General features: G+C 41.1%; 1 protein-coding gene across 9 annotated transcripts in view; it reads left to right on the top strand.

Annotated features, from left to right (window-relative positions):
• JHY (junctional cadherin complex regulator) overlaps positions 1-20,175 on the top strand; it is a 90,146-nt gene that overhangs the window by 17,130 nt on the left and 52,841 nt on the right. For all 9 annotated transcript variants that reach the window (XR_001895227.3, XR_001895228.3, XR_001895229.3 and 6 more), the window contains exon 3: positions 3,939-4,458. Coding sequence is in view for 6 of the 9 variants with exons in the window: in XM_017949021.3 (XP_017804510.2) it covers positions 3,939-4,458 (520 nt within the window). In the remaining 3 variants the exon portion in view is untranslated. The remainder of the gene's footprint in view (positions 1-3,938; positions 4,459-20,175) is intronic.

The following is a 20,175-nucleotide window of genomic DNA, read 5'->3' as shown; positions in this document are numbered from 1 at the left end:
AATAAGTACCTGCTGAATCAATGAATGAGCAAATGAATTAAGAAAGTTAAATTCAGTTTTTTTCTTTCAGCACAACATAAATATGGGAAAATAGCACCTTTCTTTACAAAAAAATCTGTATTTACTTGAAGATAATAATTGAGCTTTCTCCCCCACCTAAACAACCACAGTTGAAACTTATGTTTAATTCAGTACAATTCATATCCCTGCCCTATGATGCTTAAGGGTCAAGTGAAAGGCAGGGACAGGAAACACCGTGAGTTCCTAGGACAGTACATCACTTGGGAGAAACCTCCCCATCAAAGCCCCAGAGGCAGGTGACCCTGCAGGGCAGGGAGGGGTTGGGCGTCCCATCTTCTAACAAATGTGGACCATTCCCATTTTGCTGAAGGAGAAGAATATGTCTCCTCTCTTGTTGGAAAAGGAGGAGCCACTTATTTCAAGAAGTTCCTCATCACAATATGTGAACTAAAAAATTCAAAGTGACAATTCAGCAAGGCGTGACAGTTTTGGCTTTTTGCTCCAGTTTTTGCTTTACATCAAATCAAAGAAACCCAGGTCCACATTAAGAAAAGTAAATTAACATTAGGGGGGACCATTAGTTTGTTTACCCAGCATACAATTATGTCCTCTGTAAACGGGAATATCAAATAGCATAAAAAGCCTAGGTGATTTACATTTTCTTTTTGATTAGAGGGTTGCATCTACTGCATTCAAGGAAGGAAAATCCCATTTAGCTTTTTGAAGATCAAAGAGGCCATTAAATATGCCATGTTACCAGCTTTTTTTTTTTTTTTTTTTTTTGTTAAGACTGGGGGTGCTGTACAAATTGAGATTGTCGTGGGGAAAAGGGAGACTTTATTTTGGGTCACATGAACTGATTATAGGCTAGTTCGTTTTTCTCAGGCAGGACCGTCTGCTTAACCTTTTCTTCAGATAGGCCCCTCCTGCAGTGTCCAGTGCATTCTGACTATTGACTGAGCTACGTGTGCATAGCTGACAGCCAAGAGGCTATGAACCTTTCAGTGAGCCATGATCTGGTCTGATTTGAAGCCTCGGGAATCTTTCTGTAGTACATTAGATACACTCTACAAAGACAAAATGAAGTGAAAAGCAAAATCACTGAAAAGAAGAATGAACCTATATAGGTATTCAGTCAAGATAAAACCTTGCTTAAGGTTTTATCTTGACTGAATACCTATATAGCTTCATCCAAAGCAAATGTTGTCTAGGCAACAATTCACAGTTCTTTCTAAACAGCCAGATGTCTATACAGTCATGCATTGCCTGATGACAGGGGTATGGTCTGAGAAATTTGTGGTTAGGTGGTTTCAACATTGTGGGAATATCATAGAGTGTACTTATACAAACCTAGATAGTACAGCCTACTACACACAATTTGTACAGTGTGTTACTGTACTAAACACTGTATGGAATTGTAATACAGTGGTAAGTATTTGTGCATCTAAACATAGAAAAGGTACAGTAAATATACAGCATAAAAGTTTTTGAATGGTACACCTATATAGGCACTCACCATGAATGGAGGTTGTAGGACTGTACGTTTCTCTAGGTGAGGCAGTGCGTGAGCAGGGAGCAAATTTCAAGGCCTAAGACATTACTGTAAGCTACTGTGGACTTCAGAAATACTGAACACTTCAACTCCTCTACATTTATTTTTTAAAATATTTCTTCATTAATAAATTGACCTTAGCTACTGTAACTTTTTTACTTTAGGCACTTTTAATTTTTTTTTGACTTTTTCACTCTTTTGTAATAACACAGCTTAAAACACAAATACATTGTACAGCTGTATAAAACTTCTTTATATCCTTATCTGTAAGCTTTTTTCTATTTTTTTTTTTTTTTTACTTTTTAAACTTTTTTGTTAAAAACTGAGACACCAACACACACATTAGTCTAGGCCCACACAGGGTTAGGATCATCAATATCACTGTCTTGCCTGTCCATACCCTGTCTCACTGGAAAGTCTTCAGGGGCAGTAACACACATGGAGCTGTCATCTCCTAGGATAACAAGGCCTTCTTCTGGAATCCCTCCTGAAGGACCTGCCTGAGGCTGTTTCACAGTTAACTTTTTAAAAAATAAGTAGGAGTGCACTCTAAAATAATGATAAAAAATATAGTGTAGTGACTGGGCACAGTGACTCATGCCTGTAATCCCAAAACTTTGGGAGTCTGAGGCGGGTGGATCACAGGAGGCTAGGAGGTCAAGACCAGCCTGGCCAACATGGCAAAACCCTGTCTCTACTAAAAATTTAAAAAATACAAAAATTAGCCAGGCATGTTAACACATACTTGTAATCCCAGGTACTCTAGAGGCAGAGGCACGAGAATCACTTGAACCCGGGAGGCAGAGGTTGCAGCCAGCCAAGATCACACGACTGCACTCCAGCCTGAGTGATAGAGCAAGACTTGTCTCAAAAAAATATATATATATTTTATATATATGTGTGTGTGTGTGTATATATATATATATATAGTGTAGTGTATTAGCCTGTTCTTGCATTGCTACATAGAAATACCTGAGTGAGACTGGGTAATTTATTTTAAAAACGAAGTTTAACTGACTTACAGTTCCACAGGCTCTACAGGAAGTATGATTCTGGCATCCGCTTGGCTTCTAAGGAAACCTCAGGAAACTTACAATCATGGCAAAGACAAAGGGGGAGCAGGCCTCTTATAGCAGAGCAGGACCAAGAGAGAGGGTGGGAAACTGCTATACACTCTTAACCAACCAGATCTCACCATAACTCACTCACTACTCAGTACCAAGGGTGGATGGGGCTAAGCCATTCATGAGAACTCTGTCCCCATGATCTAATCACCTCCCACCAGGCCCTACCTCCAACATTGGGGATTACAGTTTGACATGAGATTTGGGTGGAGACACAGATCCAAACCATATCATATAGTAAATACAAAAGCCAGTAACATAGTTGTTGATTATCATTATCAAGGATTATGTGCTGTATATAATTGTATGTGCTACACTTTTATAGGACTGGCAGTGCAGTAGGTTTGTTTATATCAGCAGCACCACAAACATAATAAGCAACACATTGTACTATGATATTCCAAGGACTACAGCGTCGCTAGATGACAGGAATTTTTCAGCTCTATTACAGTATCGTAGGACCTCAGTCATATATGTGGCTTGTCCTTGACCAGAACATTGTTAGTCAGTTTATGAAATGTATTACCAGCCAAAGTGTGAAACACAGTTTTATCTTCACCAGCTAAAATACTGAGTCATTATTCTTGTACATAAGTAATTGCATTCATTGAACCACAGTGATTATTGGTTTAACATTATAGACATTTGTTTTTCAGTTGTTTTCTGACACTTAAAAATTAATTATCCCCCATTTTTATTCCATATTTCAATGAACTTGGACAATTAAGGCCTTGCGCCCTTATGTGTAGTGTGTGGGTCTAATTGAGGCCTGGGATCTGTCTTTATGTTTATTAATTAATTTATTTATTTTAAGAGACAGGGTCTCACGCTGTCTCCCAGGCTGGAGTGCAGTGTCATGATTATAGCTCACTGTAGCCTCTAACTCCTTAGCTCAAGCAATCCTCCCTCCTCAGCCTCCTGAGTAGCTGGGACTACAGGTACGACACCATACCCAGCTAATTTTTTTTAACAGTTTGTTGCAAAGATGGAGTCTCACTGTGTTGCCCAGGCTGGCTTTGAACTCCTTGCTTCAAACGATCCTCCTGCCTCGGCTTCCCAAAGTGTTGGGATTACAGGTATGAGCCACTGCACCCTGTTGTGATTTGTGTTTAACATACAGATAATAAAAGGAAAACTATAGGAGAAAGACTGAGGTTGATTTCAAATAAAATGATCAACTGACTATAAGGAGTGAATTTATTTTAATTAAGGACTTGACATTTCTCTTCTGCCTTGGGCAGGCAACAACCAATAGAAGACAAATATTCAGACCTCCGCTATGACCCAAACTGGAAGAGTAAGAAGGAGGAAGGTCAGCTGCTGTCTGTGGAAGCGTTGCCGGAGTCCCCGGACAGCTCTTTAGAAAATCTGCCTTTGGCTCCCCTCTACCCTTCCCAGGAGACGTCAGTGGAACTCGCGGGGGGAAAAGGTGAGCAGAAAGAGAGTCCACAGAGTGCAGCTTCTTTACTTGGTAGTGAATTTTTAAGCCCAAACTATGAGCATGGTGGCCGTCGCAGCAAGCCGTTTTCAGAGCTGAGCGACAGTGACCTGGAGGAGAAGTCGAGCAGCCTTTCTCAGTACGGGAAGAGCTCAAGTTCACATAACGAAGTTTTCCTGCCGGGATCACGTGGCCCTCGGCGAAGGAAGTCCAAACAACATTTTGTGGAAAAAAACAAGCTCACTTTGGGATTACCCACCCCTAAAATGGACTCTTATCTTCAACTTCACAATAAAAAAAGAGGGGAATCTTATCCAGAACAGGTACGTAGAGGCTACTTTAAGTGTCTTCTGAAACATTAAACTAGAAGTTGCGTTTGTTTGCAGTGTCTAGATACCACTTCCTTTAGGATGAGGATAGCAGCCACCTAGCTGGGTAAAACAAATGCTTCCACAGCATACCCTGTATGTTTATGTTTATGTTTATTCCACAAATTCTTATGACCAAAACAAAAGCCACCAATGGTTTACAGTGTAATTGCTACAAGTCAATTATTGCTATAAGTCAATTATTATATCCAAAATTGCTATAATTGCTATAAGTAATTATACGTCCATTACTATGTCAGTTATTATATCCAAAATTCTCCATTCAAAGAAATCTAGAACTTTTTAAAACTGCGTTTTCCAAATGATAAAATATAGAACGTAAGCATTTGATTCCCTGTGTGGATTACCTTTGTTACCACCGCAGCAGAGGTTTTCAACCCTGTTAAATGCCCCAGCACATTCTGGTTAACGTGGAACATGCCCCAGCTCACATACAGAAGCGATTCTCAACTCAGATTCTGTATACATATTGGGTGGTCGGGGAGAGGGTAGGGTACAACATAAGGTGGGGTTTTTTTTTTTTTTTCCAATCTTCAGATGTTTCTATAAACCCCACTGAAAATCACATCATTTGTTATTGTCCTGTGTAAATGGTATGATATAATTAAACATTAGCCTCTTTATTTATAAAATTGGGACAGTAATAAATGCCTTCTCTTCCTCATCAGATCATTTTGAGAGTAAATTCTCTCCCACATGATGGATTCAAAACCTTTTGGAGCCAGTAAACTTAGTTCTGTTTCACAGGGGCACATAAAGATCTTATCCGTCCACTTCCTATGGGTATGTCCAGGGATACAGGACAAGAATGGGGTTAGAATAGTAGAGCCCACCACTCTTACTAGAAAAAGAGATTGATATTTATCACCTGCTAACGTGAGGTCATTTTCAAATACAAAGGAGAGGTTATTATGTTAAATGTGGTTGCCCTTAGACCTATTCCAAATCCCAATTGATATTTTTTTTTAACATACGCTAACCTGTTCTAACCTCTAAGCATTTTCTAACGGAACAAAATAGATGAGGTGGATGAACATTTGTGGTTTTTATTCAGAGACTCCCTTTTTTGTCTTAAAGAATTAGTCCTGGTGGCGCGTTGGCTCATGCCTGTAATCCCAGTACTTTGGGAGGTCGAGGTGGGAGGATCACTTGAGGCCAGGAGTTCAAGACCAGCCTGGCCAACATGGTAAAACCCATTTATACCAAAAGTACAAAAATTAGCCGGGTGTGGTGGTGCATACCTGTAATCCCAGCTACTCAGGAGGCTGAGGCACAAGAATCACTTGAATCCGGGAGGCGGAGGTTGCAGTGAGCCGAGATGGCGCCACTGCATTCCAGCCTGGGTCATAGAATGAGACTCTGTCTCAAAATAAATAAATAAATAAAAATAAAGAATGACGTCTGGTGAGATTTGGGCTTAAAAATACTTTAATCAAAAAATAAAAATAAAATTCAAAAAAAGAATTATGTCACATCTTTGCCATTGTACTAATAAATGAAATAGGTGTAGTATATCTAGCTGAAATAGTTTAAAAACTAGGTGAATTCAAGCAGTTTTTAGTATTTTTACCCAATTTTAGATGTTAATATACTCTTGTTCCATAAAACTTACATGAAATTTTGAATTTTGCTTGATTGCTCATTTAAAAATGTAAATAAATTCAACAGTCCAATATCCTTGAAAAAAAATTTCTATTGAGACAGGGTCTGGCCTTTCACCCAAGCTGCAGTGCAATGACATGATCGTAGCTCACTATAACCTCAACCTCCTGGGCTCAAGCAATCCTCCTGCCTCAGCCTCGGCGAGTAGCTGGGAACACAGGCATGCACCACCACATCTAGCTAAATTTGTTTTTAAATGTCTTTGTAGAGATGGGAGTCTCATCATGTTGCCCAGGCTGACCTCATACTCCTGGGCTCAAATGATCCTCCCACCTTGGCTCCCAAAGTGTTGGGATTACAGGCATGAGCCACCATGCCTGGCCTGAAAAATGTTTATAGCCAGTAATTTATCCCAAACTAGGACAATATTTTTCATTACTAAAAAGTGTTCTCAAAAGAAGCTGATCCAGAAGGAGAACATTTGGGGTTTTTCTTCATTTAGAAACTCTCTTTTTCTTCTGAGGTCAAAAGAAATAGTTCTATTTCCAATAATAAAGGGAGAAATATTTATTGTGAACTCTCTAATTGTTGATTTATTAATCGCTAGTTTTGTTAGTAGTTATAAGTTAATTTACTAAACAATATTAGGGCGTATTAATTGTCAGTGATTCCGCAGCTTAATTTTCTTTTCTTTGTGCCATGGGGGAAAGTTTCCTTAAGTTCTTATATTACTCTCTGAAGGGGCCATTGACTTTTCCCAACACTTTCTCCAAGTTCAAATATCTAAAGAATAATTGTATTTAAAATTGTCCCTTTACCATTTTCCAACATATATGTACTTCTTGCTCCTACTATTACTATTATATATATATATATTTTTGAGATGGAGTCTCGCTCTGTCGCCCAGGCTGGAGTGCAGTGGCGCGATCTCGGCTCACTGCAAGCTCCGCCTCCCGGGTTCATGCCATTCTCCTGCCTCAGCCTCCCGAGTAGCTGGGACTACAGGCGCCCGCCAATATGCCCGGCTAATTTTTTGTATTTTTGGTAGAGACGGGGTTTCACTGTTTTAGCCAGGATGGTCTCAATCTCCTGACCTTGTGATCCGCCCGCCTCGGCCTCCCAATGTGCTGGGATTACAGGTGTGAGCCACTGTGCCTGGCCGCTCCTATTATTTTTTTAAGAGATTACTCCTATTATTTTTTTGAGATGGGGTCTTGCTATATTGCTGGAGTGTATTGCTATGCAAGATTCGATCATCACACACTGCAGCCTTGAACTCCTGGGCTCAAGTGAGCCTCCTGCCTCAGACACCTGAGTGGCTGGGACTATAGGTGTGTATCACTGACCTGGCTTCCTATTATTTTAAAAAGAATAGAAATGAATTTGACCTAACAGTGACATAATGATATGTGTGATTTAGTGAATTCTAGTCAGTAGCATAAAATGATGTGGTTTTTTTTTTTTTTTTTTGAACCATTATTCATATGTAGACGTGTGTGTGTCTCTCCTCCCGATACAGATTATATGTTCCCTATGGGCAGGAGCTAGGGTTTGTGCTCATTTTTAATCTTCATAGTCACTAGCCTAATACACTGAAAAGGCTGAGTAAACATAAGGGAAATTAAAAATGTATCTCTTCCATCACCTCCAAACTGTCTACTCTTTATATTAACTTGAAGTTTATATGGGGGGAATGGCATTTCTAGAGCAGTAGTTTGCAAATCTGGCTGGATATCAGAATCACCTGAGAATTTTTTAAAGTGATTTGTTTTGGCCAGGTGCTGTGGCTCATGCCTGTAATCCCGGCACTTTGGTAGGCCGAGGCGGACAGATGACCTGAAGTCAGGAGTTCGAGACCAGCCTGACCAACATGGAGAAATCCCATCTCTACTAAAAATACAAAATGAGCCTGGCTTGGTGGAGCATGCCTGTAATCCCAGCTACTCAGGAGGCTGAGGCAGGAGAATCACTTGAACCTGGGGAGGCGGAGGTTGCAGTGAGCCGAGATCACGCCATTGCACTCTAGCCTGGGCAACAAGAGGACCTCCATCTCAAAAAAAAAAAAAGTGATTTTTTTGCCTCACTCAGACCAATTTAAATCTCTGAGAACCTGAGCATCAGTTTTTCTTTTTTGTTTTTCATAAAGCTCCTTGAGTATTTCTAATGTGAAGCCAGGTTTGAGAAGCATTGTTCCAGACTAGAGCGGTGGGTCTCAGCCTTGGTTTCACACTGGAATCACCTGGAGAATTTAAAAAATACTGATTCCCTGGATGAACCACTGAAATTGCAATTCAGCTCATCTGGGCTGCACTCTAAATATGGGGAAAGCCGCCACACTCCCCAGGTGATTCCAATATTTAGCCAAGATTGAGAATCACCGATCTAGAGCAGTGGTTCCCAAACGTTAGAGTGCACCAGAATCATCTGGAGGGCTTATTAAAAAGCTTGCTGGACCTCATCCCCCCAGATTTCTGATTCCGCAGGTGTAGGGTGGGACCCAGGGATCTGAATTTTCTGCATGGCCCCAGGTGATACTGCTGCTGCTATCAGGCCTACACTTTGAGAACCACTGATCTTTTGCTTCTCACAATTTAAAATGCTAATGAACCACTTTAGACTCTTGTTAAAATACAGATTGTGATCCAGTAGGTCTGGGGTGAGATGCAGGGTGTGCATTTCTAACAAGTTCCCAGGAGATGCAAGGCTGCTGGTCCATGGACCACAGTTTGATGAGCAAGGGGCTAGAACAGAGAACACAAAGGTTTTATCAAAATCTAAAAGTCAAAGTTGTGCAAGTCATTATCTACAGAGCATTGATGTTTCCCATGGCTAAGAGGATTATTCAGTTGATTTGTGGGTAGGAGGCGGGAAGCTTGGGTACCAAGTGTGGAGGCTCTTGGTTTGTTTTGTTTTGTTTTTTGTTTGAGACAGGGTCTCACGCTGTTGCCCAGGCTGAAGTGCAGTGGCACGATCTCAGCTCACTGCAGCCTCCGCCTCCCAGGTCCAAGCGATTCTCCTGCCTCAGCCTCCAGAGCAGCTGGGATTACAGGCACCTGCCATCACATCTGGCTAATTTTTGTGTTTTTTGGTAGAGATTTCAGGAAATCCTAGAAATCAGTAAGAAAAAGACCAAGTTCCAAGGAAAAATACACAAAAAGTATAAATGAACAATCTGTCAATAAGCAAGGATAATAAAGAAAGCTCTGGAAATTAAGAGCAATGAGAGGAACAATCTGTGAATTGTTCATTTATACTTTTTGTGTATTTTTCTTAGTTAATGAAAGTTAACAAAGAAAAGTTAATATATATGGCTATTACACATATAAGAGGTTACCCAGTCTCAGCCTATTAGAGAAATGCAAATTAATACTATAATGGGATTCCATTTTTCAACTGTAATTAAACTATCAAAATTCTGTAAGTTTAATGACCCTGTGGGCAAAGTACAGTCAAGCTGGTGAGAGAATAAATTAGTATAACCAGTATGGAGGACAATTTGTTAATGTCTACTTAAAACACAAATATACTCCTTGAGAAAGTAAAACATAATGACTAAGAGTATGGACTCTGGAGCCAGGTTGGTTGGCACTGCCACCTGCTAGCTGTCTGACCCTCTGCAAGTTACTAAACCTCTCTGTGCCTCAGTTTCCTCACCTTTAAAGTGAGGACAATAATAGGACTTTCCTCATAGGCTTATTAAGAAGATTAAATAAATGAGTTAGGCTGCACACAGTGGCTCATGCCTGTAAACCCAGCACTTTGGGAGGCCAAAGCGGGCAGATCATTTGAGGTCAGGAGTTTGTAACCAGCCTGGCCAACATCGTGAAACCCGTCTACACTAAAAATACAAAAATTAGCCGAGCATGGTGATGTGTGCTTGTAATCCCAGCTACTTGGGAGGCCGAGGCAGGAGAATCCCTTGAACCCGGGAGGCAGAGGTTGCAGTGAGCCGAGATTGCGCCACTGCACTCCAGACTGGGTGACACAGCAAGACTCCGTCTCAAATAAATAAATAAATAAAATAAAACAAACAAATAAATAAATGTATAGAGAGTGCTAAGATCAGTGACTGGCCCATAGCAAATATATAGGTATACATATAAGTATAAAAGTGTTCGAAATTATTATTTTTATTTGACCCAACACATTTTGCTCCAGGAATTTATCCTAGATATTTGTGTGCAATTTTGAAATCACATCTGTACAAAATTGTTCATTTCAGCCTTATTTGTAATAGCAAAAGATTGGAAAACACCCCAATATCTATCATTTGGGGAGTAAATAAGTTATGGTACATCCATACAGTAGAGTACACAGCAGCTGTTAAAAAAAAAAAAGGACACTGTCCATGAACTATAAGGGATAACTTACCAGGATTTCTTATTAAGAAATAAATTCAAGGTGCAGTATGTGAAAAGTAGAGAGGGGCCAGGCGTGGTGGCTCATGCCTGTAATCCCAGCACTTTGGGAGGCCGAGGTAGGAGGATCACTTGAGGTCAGCAGTTTGAGACCAGCCTGGCCAACATGGTGCAACACTGTCTCTACTAAAACATACAACAATTAGCTGGGTGTCATGGTGGGTGTCTGTAATCCCAGCTACTCAGGAGGCCCATGAGAATTGCCTGAGCTCGGGAGGCAGGGTTGCCCGTGAGCCGAGATGGCAGCACTGCACTGCAGCCTGGGTGACAGAGTGAGACTCTTGTCTCCAAAAAAAAAAAAAAAAAAAAAGTGGAGAGAAATAAAAATATATATTACATTTGCATGGCATGCATAAGAAACTGTGGAAGGCTACAAAAGTAGTTAATTGTAAGGAGTGGAGGGGAAATGGGTGGGAGCACAACTTTTTACTGTGTACCTTTTCAAATCTATTAATTTTAAACCATGCTTATGTATTACCTTTTAAAAATTAAAATGGAAAATAGCAACAAAAATAGGAGGAGACATTTATAATATAAATTTTGTAGTAACCCATATAATTTCACACCCCCAATTGCTCACCCCCCTAAATTGCATTTTATGCTTGTAATTAATGCTTAGGGTAGAACTATTGATTTTTAAAGTCAATTGTTCTGCAATCTTTTGCCATTTTGCATAGATCTGCTGACTGTACATTAAAATACATTGGAAAAATCAACTTTGAATACACGACAAAATCTTAATCACGTGATGTGAAGCGAGGAACCGATATAAAAACCAACACACACTAGAGGGCACCTAAGTATCACGGTCAGGCAGGAACTTCGCTGGTGAATAATCAGTTCTTTCTTTTATTCATGATTTGTTCACTAGCCTAAAGTATTTGTCCGAAACTCATTCCACTTTGAGACCATTTGTAATCCACCGTTAAAGAAAACTGTGTTTTGAAAAATGAACTACCTTTCTATCTTGATTCTAATGTTACTTTAAAGACTGATGAAGATGAAATTTAGTATGGGTTTAGAAAAGAGTTAGAAATGCTTTATACATGTTATTCAACTCTTTCCTTGTAATTTCTTGGAAAGAAATTACACATCGTTTACAAATGTGATATGGTTATTGAATGGCCTATAGTCAAGATAATATAAAGTCACAAACAATTCACAGTCCTACCTTCGATTAACACATCTTTGTGGCTGTTGCTGAGACAGCAGGTCAGTCAGCCAACAGATATTTATTGAGCACCAAATATGTATTAAATATTAGGTACTCTTCTCAATGCTGGGATATTAACAGAAAACAAGACAGGCAGAGCTCCTATCTTGAAGGAGTTTACATTCCAGTCATACGGCAAAGATAAGAACTATGTAACAAAATAATTTCAGATACTGATAATACCTCAAAAGAGATTGAATAAACTGTATTTAAGAAAGTAATGTGGCTCACGCCTGTAATCCCAGCACTTTGGGAGGCCGAGGCAGGCAGATCACCTGAGGTCAGGAGTTCGAGACCAGCCTGACCAACATGGAGAAACCTCATCTCTACTAAAAATACAAAATTAGCCAGGCGTGGTGGTGCATGGCTGTAATCCCAGTTACTCAGGAGGCTGAGGCAGGAGATTCGCTTGAACCCGGGAGGCAGAGGTTGCGGTGAGCCAAGATTTCACCATTGCACTCCAGCCTGGGCAAGAAGAGCAAAACTCCATCTCAAAAACAAAAACAGCAAAAAAAAAAGTAATGAAAGGGAATAAAGTCCTTTATTTAATAAAGTGATGACTTTAATAAGTAAACTGGGGATCAGGTGTGGTGGCTCACGCCTGTAATCCCAGCACTTTGGGAGGCTGGGGTGGGCAGATCACCTGAGGTCAGGAGTTGGAGACCAGCCTGGCCAACATGGTGAAACCCCGTCTATACTAAAAATACAAAACTTACCTGGGCCTTGTGGTACGCACCTGTAATCCCACCTACTCAGGAGGCTGAGGCGGGAGAATCGCTTGAACCTGGGAGGTGGAGGTTGCAGTGAGCCGAGATCTCGCGACTGCACTCCGGCCTGGGTGACAGAGTGAGACTCCATATTTTTTAAAAAAAAAAAAAAAAGGAAACTGGGATGTCTAGCCAGGTGCTTGGGGAAGGTCTCTCTGAGGACATATCATTCAAGTGGAGGTGCGAATGGATGAGAAGGAGAAAAGTATGCAAGATCTAGAGGAAGAGCTTTGGTTGGCCCCATCCCTGGTAGCAGCGTTTTTACTAGGGAACAACGAAATATTGTGGGAGAAAAACTAAAACCAAAACAAAATACTGATTTAAGAGTCAATCTCGGATTCAATCCTGGCTCTTCAGCATAGCCCATATTAGCTCAACCTCATCGCCACCAAAAAATGCAAAAGTTAGCTGGCCATAATGGGGTATGCCTGTATTCCCAGCTACTCCAGAGGCTGAGACAGAAGGATCGCTTGAGCCGGGAGGGCAAGGCTGCAGCGAGTGGATCTCACCACTGCACTCCATCCTGGATAACAGAGTAAGACCCTGTCTCAAAAAAAGGAGAAAAGAATTAAAATTAAGAATAAATAAAAATAAACCTCACCTCACCTTTCCTCATCTATATATGGAGGAAGCAAACAAGGAATATATGATATACTTTGGAGGGCTATTTGAAGAATTTATACAAAGCTACCGACTCGGGGCAGACACTTAGTGAAGGGAAGCTATCGTTACCACTAGGCACTCCTTACACCACAGGAGAAGATTTCACCCAGGGAAGAGGCCCTTCTAACCAGCTTTCTCTTTTTTTAAGGCTACGTTGCCTCAAAATGAAAGAGATATAACTTCAGACAGAGTAAGAACAAAGTGTAGGCAAAACACTAATGTCCACATGCCCTAGGAGGCCATTTGATGGTCAGACTCTCAAAAGACTGCCTACCTAGGGTGCCTATCCAGGCACACCCCACACTCACCATGCTCTCTCTTGAGGGTCCCCAGTCAATCAAACACTGTCAGGGATTACAGAACCCTACAATCTTGTATGCAACTAGTTGACAGTATTTAACAGTTGCATGTGGTCTCAGATACTGTTTCAAATATTTACACTTTACAATAAGGAATTTATTAATAACCCTGGGTCATATATTTGGTACTTTAGTTTTGAAGGACAATTTCATAGGGCAATTCTTTCAACACTGCTTAATGTGACACCGTGTAACCTTCAAGATAAAATTCAACCCCTCAGAGTGGTACGAAAGGCCCTTCCTGACCCGGCTCCTTCCTGCTCCTGTAGCCTCATCCTTCATCACTCCCTACTTGTGTCTCACGCCTGGCCATACTCCAGGAACTTGCAGCGCCCAGACCCAGCATTTCCTTTAGCCCCTTCTTTGTTCATGCTGATGGGCTACTCTTGCCTTGGCTTGTTTGCTTGGGAAAACCTTATTCTCCTTTTGAGATTCAGCTCATATGTCTCTGCCTTTGTAAAGGCTCTTTGAAGATCCTCCTTCCACCACCTCCCTCATTCCTGAACATCTCCCTCAGAACCCATAACCCCGCAGTGCTCTGTCTTCATCATGTAAAGATAAAGATGACTGCTTCTTAAGATCATGGGCTTGTTCATCTTTGAATTCCCAGATCCTGGCGTACAGCAAGCACGAGCTAAATATTTCAGGAAGAAATGTAAGTTTTAAATAGTTTTTCTTTGGTACAAAATTTCATTGTTTTCAAAATGAAAAAAGAAAAAAAAAAAGCAGAGGTGGGGATTAACAAGAACTTGTGCTGTTAAACACCAGAATTTGAAGTTAAAAGACCTGATTTGAGTCCCATTTGGAGCCATGGCAAATCACAAACTTATTGAGTCTTATTCTTCCTCAATAAAATTACAAATCTTTGCCTTATACCACAGACTCAGGAGTGTTGAGATAATCAAATGAGATATGCTATGTGAAAGCTTTTTATAATCTTACAGCCCTATATAAGTATGTTATATTTATTATTGAATGTTTGGTTTAAATTTACAGTCAGTCTCCTCATGTGGAAGGTTACCACCTAAAGGATATATTGCTCTTTTTCATAGTTTTAAATTTAGTGAAACTTTTGGTTGTTTATAAGATTAAGCTTTACCTTTATTTAAGTTATGGTCATCTTTTTGTAATTATATTTTGTTGGAAACATAGAATTCTTTTCTTATAGGATTCTTCCAGGTTGGTGGTGTTTTGAGTCCCACCTATCCTATTATACTTATAAAAATTATTCTTCTGCAGAATAGGAACTCTATAGATGCTCATTGATTGATAAATTTTCTTATTTTGCCCTCTGCTATTACTACAAGAGCACTTACTTATGACAGCATAATTTCAATTGAACTTTATGATTTTTTTCAATACAAGCCATTTTTAAGGCCTCTTTCTTGTGTGCACTGTTCAGCACTTGGCTGCTTAAACTACCAATTTGTATGATCTATAGAGTGACACTTCATTAATTTGGCATTATTCAAGAGCGATCCATAAGAAAAAAAATTTCCGGCCAGGTGCGGTGGCTCACGCCTGTAATCCCAGCACTACAGGAGGCCAAGGCGGATGGACCATGAGGTCAGGAGATCGAGACCATCCTGGCTAAGCAGTGAAAGCCCGTCTCTACTAAAGATACAAAAAATTAGCCAGGCGTGGTGGTGGGCGCCTGTAGTCCCAGCTACTCGGGAGGCTGAGGCAGGAGAATGGCATGAACCCGGGAGGCGGAGCTTGCAGTGAGCTGAGATCCGGCCACTGCACTCCAGCCTGGGCGACGGAGCGAGACTCCGTCTCAAAAGGAAAAAATAAAATTAAAAAAAAAAATCCACATAACTAAAGCACGCCCCTTTGAAAACTAGAAATTTAATATAAATTTCTATCATTTTTATCATTTTTAGGGATAGTTTTCAAAATGTACCTAGCGTACCTGGTAATTTTATGCTTCCTTACACGGGTCATATTGCGCCGTTCTGTAGCAAAGTAAGAAGCTGTGGCAATGTGATCGCTTCTTTGCCTCTTTGTTGAATGACCCAGACTGCTATGAGTCCGCGGTAATTTTCTGCTGCTGTCTGTATCTGCTCTTAAGGAGCTTATGGCCGAATTGGAAGCAGACATGCAAACAGTCAATGCCAAGTGAAAATTGCTGTGCTAGTATCAGATAAGGTCCCAAAGAACCTGGAAGAAAAGGTGCCTGACTGTCCAGGGAAGTCAGAGAGGGCTTCGCACAAAAGGCAATCATGGAATTGATTCTTTAAAACGAAGAAGGGTATTGTTTTGTTTGTATTTTTGTTTGTGTTTCTTGAGACAGGGTCTCGCTGTGTCACCCAGGCTGAAGTGCAGTGGCACGATCTCGGCTCACTGTTGGCAACCTCTGCCTCCCGGGTTCAAGGGATTCTCCAGCCTCAGCCTCCCAAGTAGCTGGGATTACAGGTTCCTGCCACCACGCCTGGCTAATTTTTGTATTTTTAGTAGAGCCCGGGGTTTCACCATGTTGGCCTGGCTGGTCTTGAACTCTTGACCTCAAGTGATCCACCCACCTCAGCCTCCCAAAGTGCTGGGATTGCAGGCATGAGCCACAGCACCCAGCCCTAAAAAGTAGAAGTTAACAGGTGGAAGTGAGTAGTAAGGGCACTACGGGCAAAGGGGGCAGGGTCAATGGCATGAAGTTGTGAAAGAACACTGTTTCAGTAGAAAGCTGTCAGTACAGAAGAAACCTCCATACTGCTGGTCAGGAACTGATAGTTTGTCAGTTAAATCAAAGATCTCATGGAGGTAAAAAGTAGAATGATAGTTACCAGAGGCTGGGAAGGGTCTGAGGGGTAGGGAAGATGAAGAGAGGTTGATGAATTGGTGCAAACATACAGTTAGATACAACAAATAAATTCTAATGTTCCGTAACAAAGTTAGGGTGACTGTAGTTAGTAAAAATGTGTTGTATATTTCAAAGTAGCGAGCAGAGAGCATTTGAGATGTTCCCAACACCAAGAAATGATAAATACTGGAGGTGATGAATACCCCAAATATCTTGTTCATTACACATTCTGTATATGTAACAAAATATCACATATACCCCATAAATATGTACAAACATTATATATTAATAAAATTTTGTTTTTAAATTGGTTAAAGCAGATATGAAAAATGATAACTATATACCATAATTACTTGAGTTTCACTTAAACTATATAAATATACACTAGTTTTTTTTTTTTTTTTTACCAAGGGGCCAAGGTCTTTTCTACCAGTGCAGATTGTACTAATTGGAGTGTCATTGTTTCTCTTGCATCAGTTTGAGAGCATCTATGATTTGCAGTTTTGATTTCTTGATAGCAGAGTACGAACTTAAAAAACCTTAAGAAACAATTTAAGAACATAATTTCTAGGGGTGTGTGGGGCGTTTTTTTGGTTTTTGAGATGTAGTCTCCCTCTGTCAACCAGGCTGGAGTGCAGTAGCACGATCTTGGCTCACTGCAGCCTCCACCTCCCGTGTTCAAGTAATTCTCATGCCTCAGCCACCGAGTAGCTGGGATTACAGGCACCTGCCACGATGCCCAGCTAATTTTTGTATTTTTAGTAGTGACAGGGTTTCGCCCAGCTGCTCTCAAACTCCTCAAGTGGTGCTCCCACCTCAGCCTCCCAAAGAGCTGAGATTACAGGCGTGAGCTACTGCACCTGGCCATAATTGCTAGGTTTTTGTGGTGAATGTTTCCCCTAATTTTTTACAGTTCCCCCCACCCACCCCCAACATGTTATTTTGCCATTTGCTTTTATTGGGTCATTCTAAATCATTTAACTAAGTTTTCATGAATATAACGCCTCTCTATTCATGCTCAGATTTCTTCAGATTATCTAATCTTTGAATAAATTTCATAATTTTAACAACAGGTACAGTAGGAATAAACAGGTTTGGGAACAAATGGAAAAGACTCTTGGTAAACATACAACTGAACAAGTGGAAGTAGAAGTACCAAGGTGTACCAGAGAGAGCCTAGCAGCCGTAAGCATTCAGCTATGGCCTCAGGATATCTTCAAGACTAGAAAATGTCACTTCATCCAGTGAGTTAGTTAAGGAGAAGGTGGATAGTGCCGTAGTTGTATGTGGCTAGATTGTGAGGATGAGAATATGGATATTTAGGTTAGAGAAATTGGCAGACATCTTTCATGCAGGCCCTGTATGTCATTTTAAAGTAGAAGCTCTCATATTGTGTTCCTCGGACCAGGAGCATCAGCATCACCTGGGAACTTAATACAAGTGGAGATTTTTGGGCCCCATCCCAGACCTCCTGAGTCAGAAACTCTGGGGTGAGGTCCAGCAATCTGTGTTTTAACAAGCCTTCCAAGTGATTTTGATACAAGCTGAAATTTTAAAACCACTGTGCTAAAATGTTAGGCCTTTCCTCTCAGTCGTATGAATTCATTGAAGAATTTTAGTAATGGAGCAATTTCAGTGCAATGTGTGAGCTTTGTGAATTTTTTTTTTTTAATCTCTAATGTGTCCATTCAGAGGTCACCGTTACATATTCTTAGTTTGTTATGGAGAGTTCAGATTGCTGGATAATCAACCTTTCTCTAAGTTATATGAGATATTCCTAAAAATCTTTCACATTCTTGAAAAAGGCCATTATTCATTTAGCATGTATTTATTTATTGTATTTTACTTATTTACTTATTTTGGAGGCACAGTCTCACCCAGTCACCCAGGTTGGAATGCAGTGGCGCCATCTCAGCTCACAGCAACCTCTGCCTCCTGGGTCCAAACGACTCTCATGCCTCTGTCTCCCAAGTAGCTGGGATTACAGGCATGAGCCACCTACACCCAGCTAAGTTTTGTATTTTTAGTAGAGACAAGGTTTTGCCATATTGGCCAGGCTGGTCTCAAACTCCTGGTTTCAAGTGATCCGCCTGCCTCAGCCTCCCAAAGTGCTGGGATTACAGGTGTGAGCCACTGCGTCCAGCCTAGCATATATTTATTGAGAGATGATTATGTGTCAGACATTGTCATAGGTGCTTGGGATACACCCCTTAACAAAAACAGACAAAAATCCCAGGCCTCCTGAGGTAGGAGATGGACAACAGACAAAACAGATAAATTAGTGCATTGGTGCATGTTAAGTTCTGTGTTTTAAGGAGGTAAAGACAGAAATAAAGCTGGGAAGAACTGCTGAGGATTGCTGAGGTGGTGGGAAATCACAACTTTAAATGGACTATGAGGCAGAGTCTCCCTGAGAAAGATACGGAGGAGGTGAGAGGGCCCGCCATGCGAATATTTGAAGAGGATTTCTGGAAGAGGGAGTAGCAAATGCAAATTTCAGCGACTGAAGCTGGGAACAAGGGAGAGTGGAATGGAAGATAAAGTTGTAGTTTCCACCTTATTTTGTCAACAACTGGCTACCTGACTTTAAAATAAACCACACATCCTACCAGATAAACAAGTAGATTATATGTATTCTGATATAAATGCAAGTTCAGTGAGCAACCCAGATTGATCTTTTCATGCCGTTGTATTTATTGACCGTCTAGATGCCAGGCACATTCAGAGCATAGCACAGATGAGTAGTACCCCTAGAGCCACACAGCAAGACAGCCCTGCACATGGTCCCTCCTTTTTCCTGCCTTACTGGAATTTACAGTGTAGAGGGAGAAAAAAAAACAATGACCAGGGTGATACTTGTTACAAAAGGAAAGTACAGAGTACTAAAGCCATGAGCTCAGATGCAACTGTTGTAGCCACCTCTGGGGTGGCAGGGAAGGCTTTCTGGAAAAAGTTGTATTTCAGCCAAGGCTGAACAGTGGATGGGGTGGGTCAGAATAAGTGAAGTGGGCCGGGCACAGTGGGTCACGCCTGTAATCCCAGTACTTTGGGAGGCTCGGGTGGTGGATCACTGGAGGTCAGGAGTTCAGGACCAGCGTGGCTAACGTGATGAAACCCTGTCTCTACTAAAATTACAAAAATTAGCCAGGCATGGTGGTGCACGCCTGTAATCCCAGCTACTTGGGAGACTGAGGCAGGAGAATCACTTGAACCTGGGAGGCGGAGGTTGTAGTGAGTCAAGATTATGCCACTGCATTCCAGCCTGGGCAACAAAGAAAGACTCTGTCACACACACACACACAAAAAAGAGTAAGTGAAGTGAAGGGGCAAAGAAATTCCCTAAATAACTGAATTTCCAGGCAAAGAATGGCCTATGCAAAGACCCAGAGACAATAGTGCCCCTGGCACATCAGCAAAGCTGAAACGTACAGCAGGAAGAGAGCAGGGGGCCACGGCTGAAGAAGTAGACAGGAACCCGAGGCCACGGGGCCTTATAAATCTTTGAAGGCTGAGGGTAATGGAAAGCTATTGAAGGGTTTTTAAGTAGGCGACTGACCATTAGCTTGGGGCTTTTTAAAGTTCAAGTATCTGATGCTGAAAATGAATGTAGAAAAAAATATATTCAAAGGTTTCATGGCCAGGCATGGTGGCTCACGCCTGTAATCCCAGCACTTTGGGAGGCTGAAGTGGGCGGATCACCTGAGGTCAGGAGTTCAAGACCGGTCTGGCTAACATGGCAAAACCCCGTCTATACTAAAAAAAAAGAAAAAAAAAAAAAAAAAGCGTTTCAGTGTCATCCAGTTCTCACTGAACATGTGCATGCTAAATACAT

This window comes from Papio anubis, chromosome 12 (genome assembly GCF_008728515.1).
Source record: "Papio anubis isolate 15944 chromosome 12, Panubis1.0, whole genome shotgun sequence".
NCBI lineage: Eukaryota > Metazoa > Chordata > Mammalia > Primates > Cercopithecidae > Papio > Papio anubis.
This window is presented reverse-complemented; position numbering and strand designations above follow the sequence as displayed.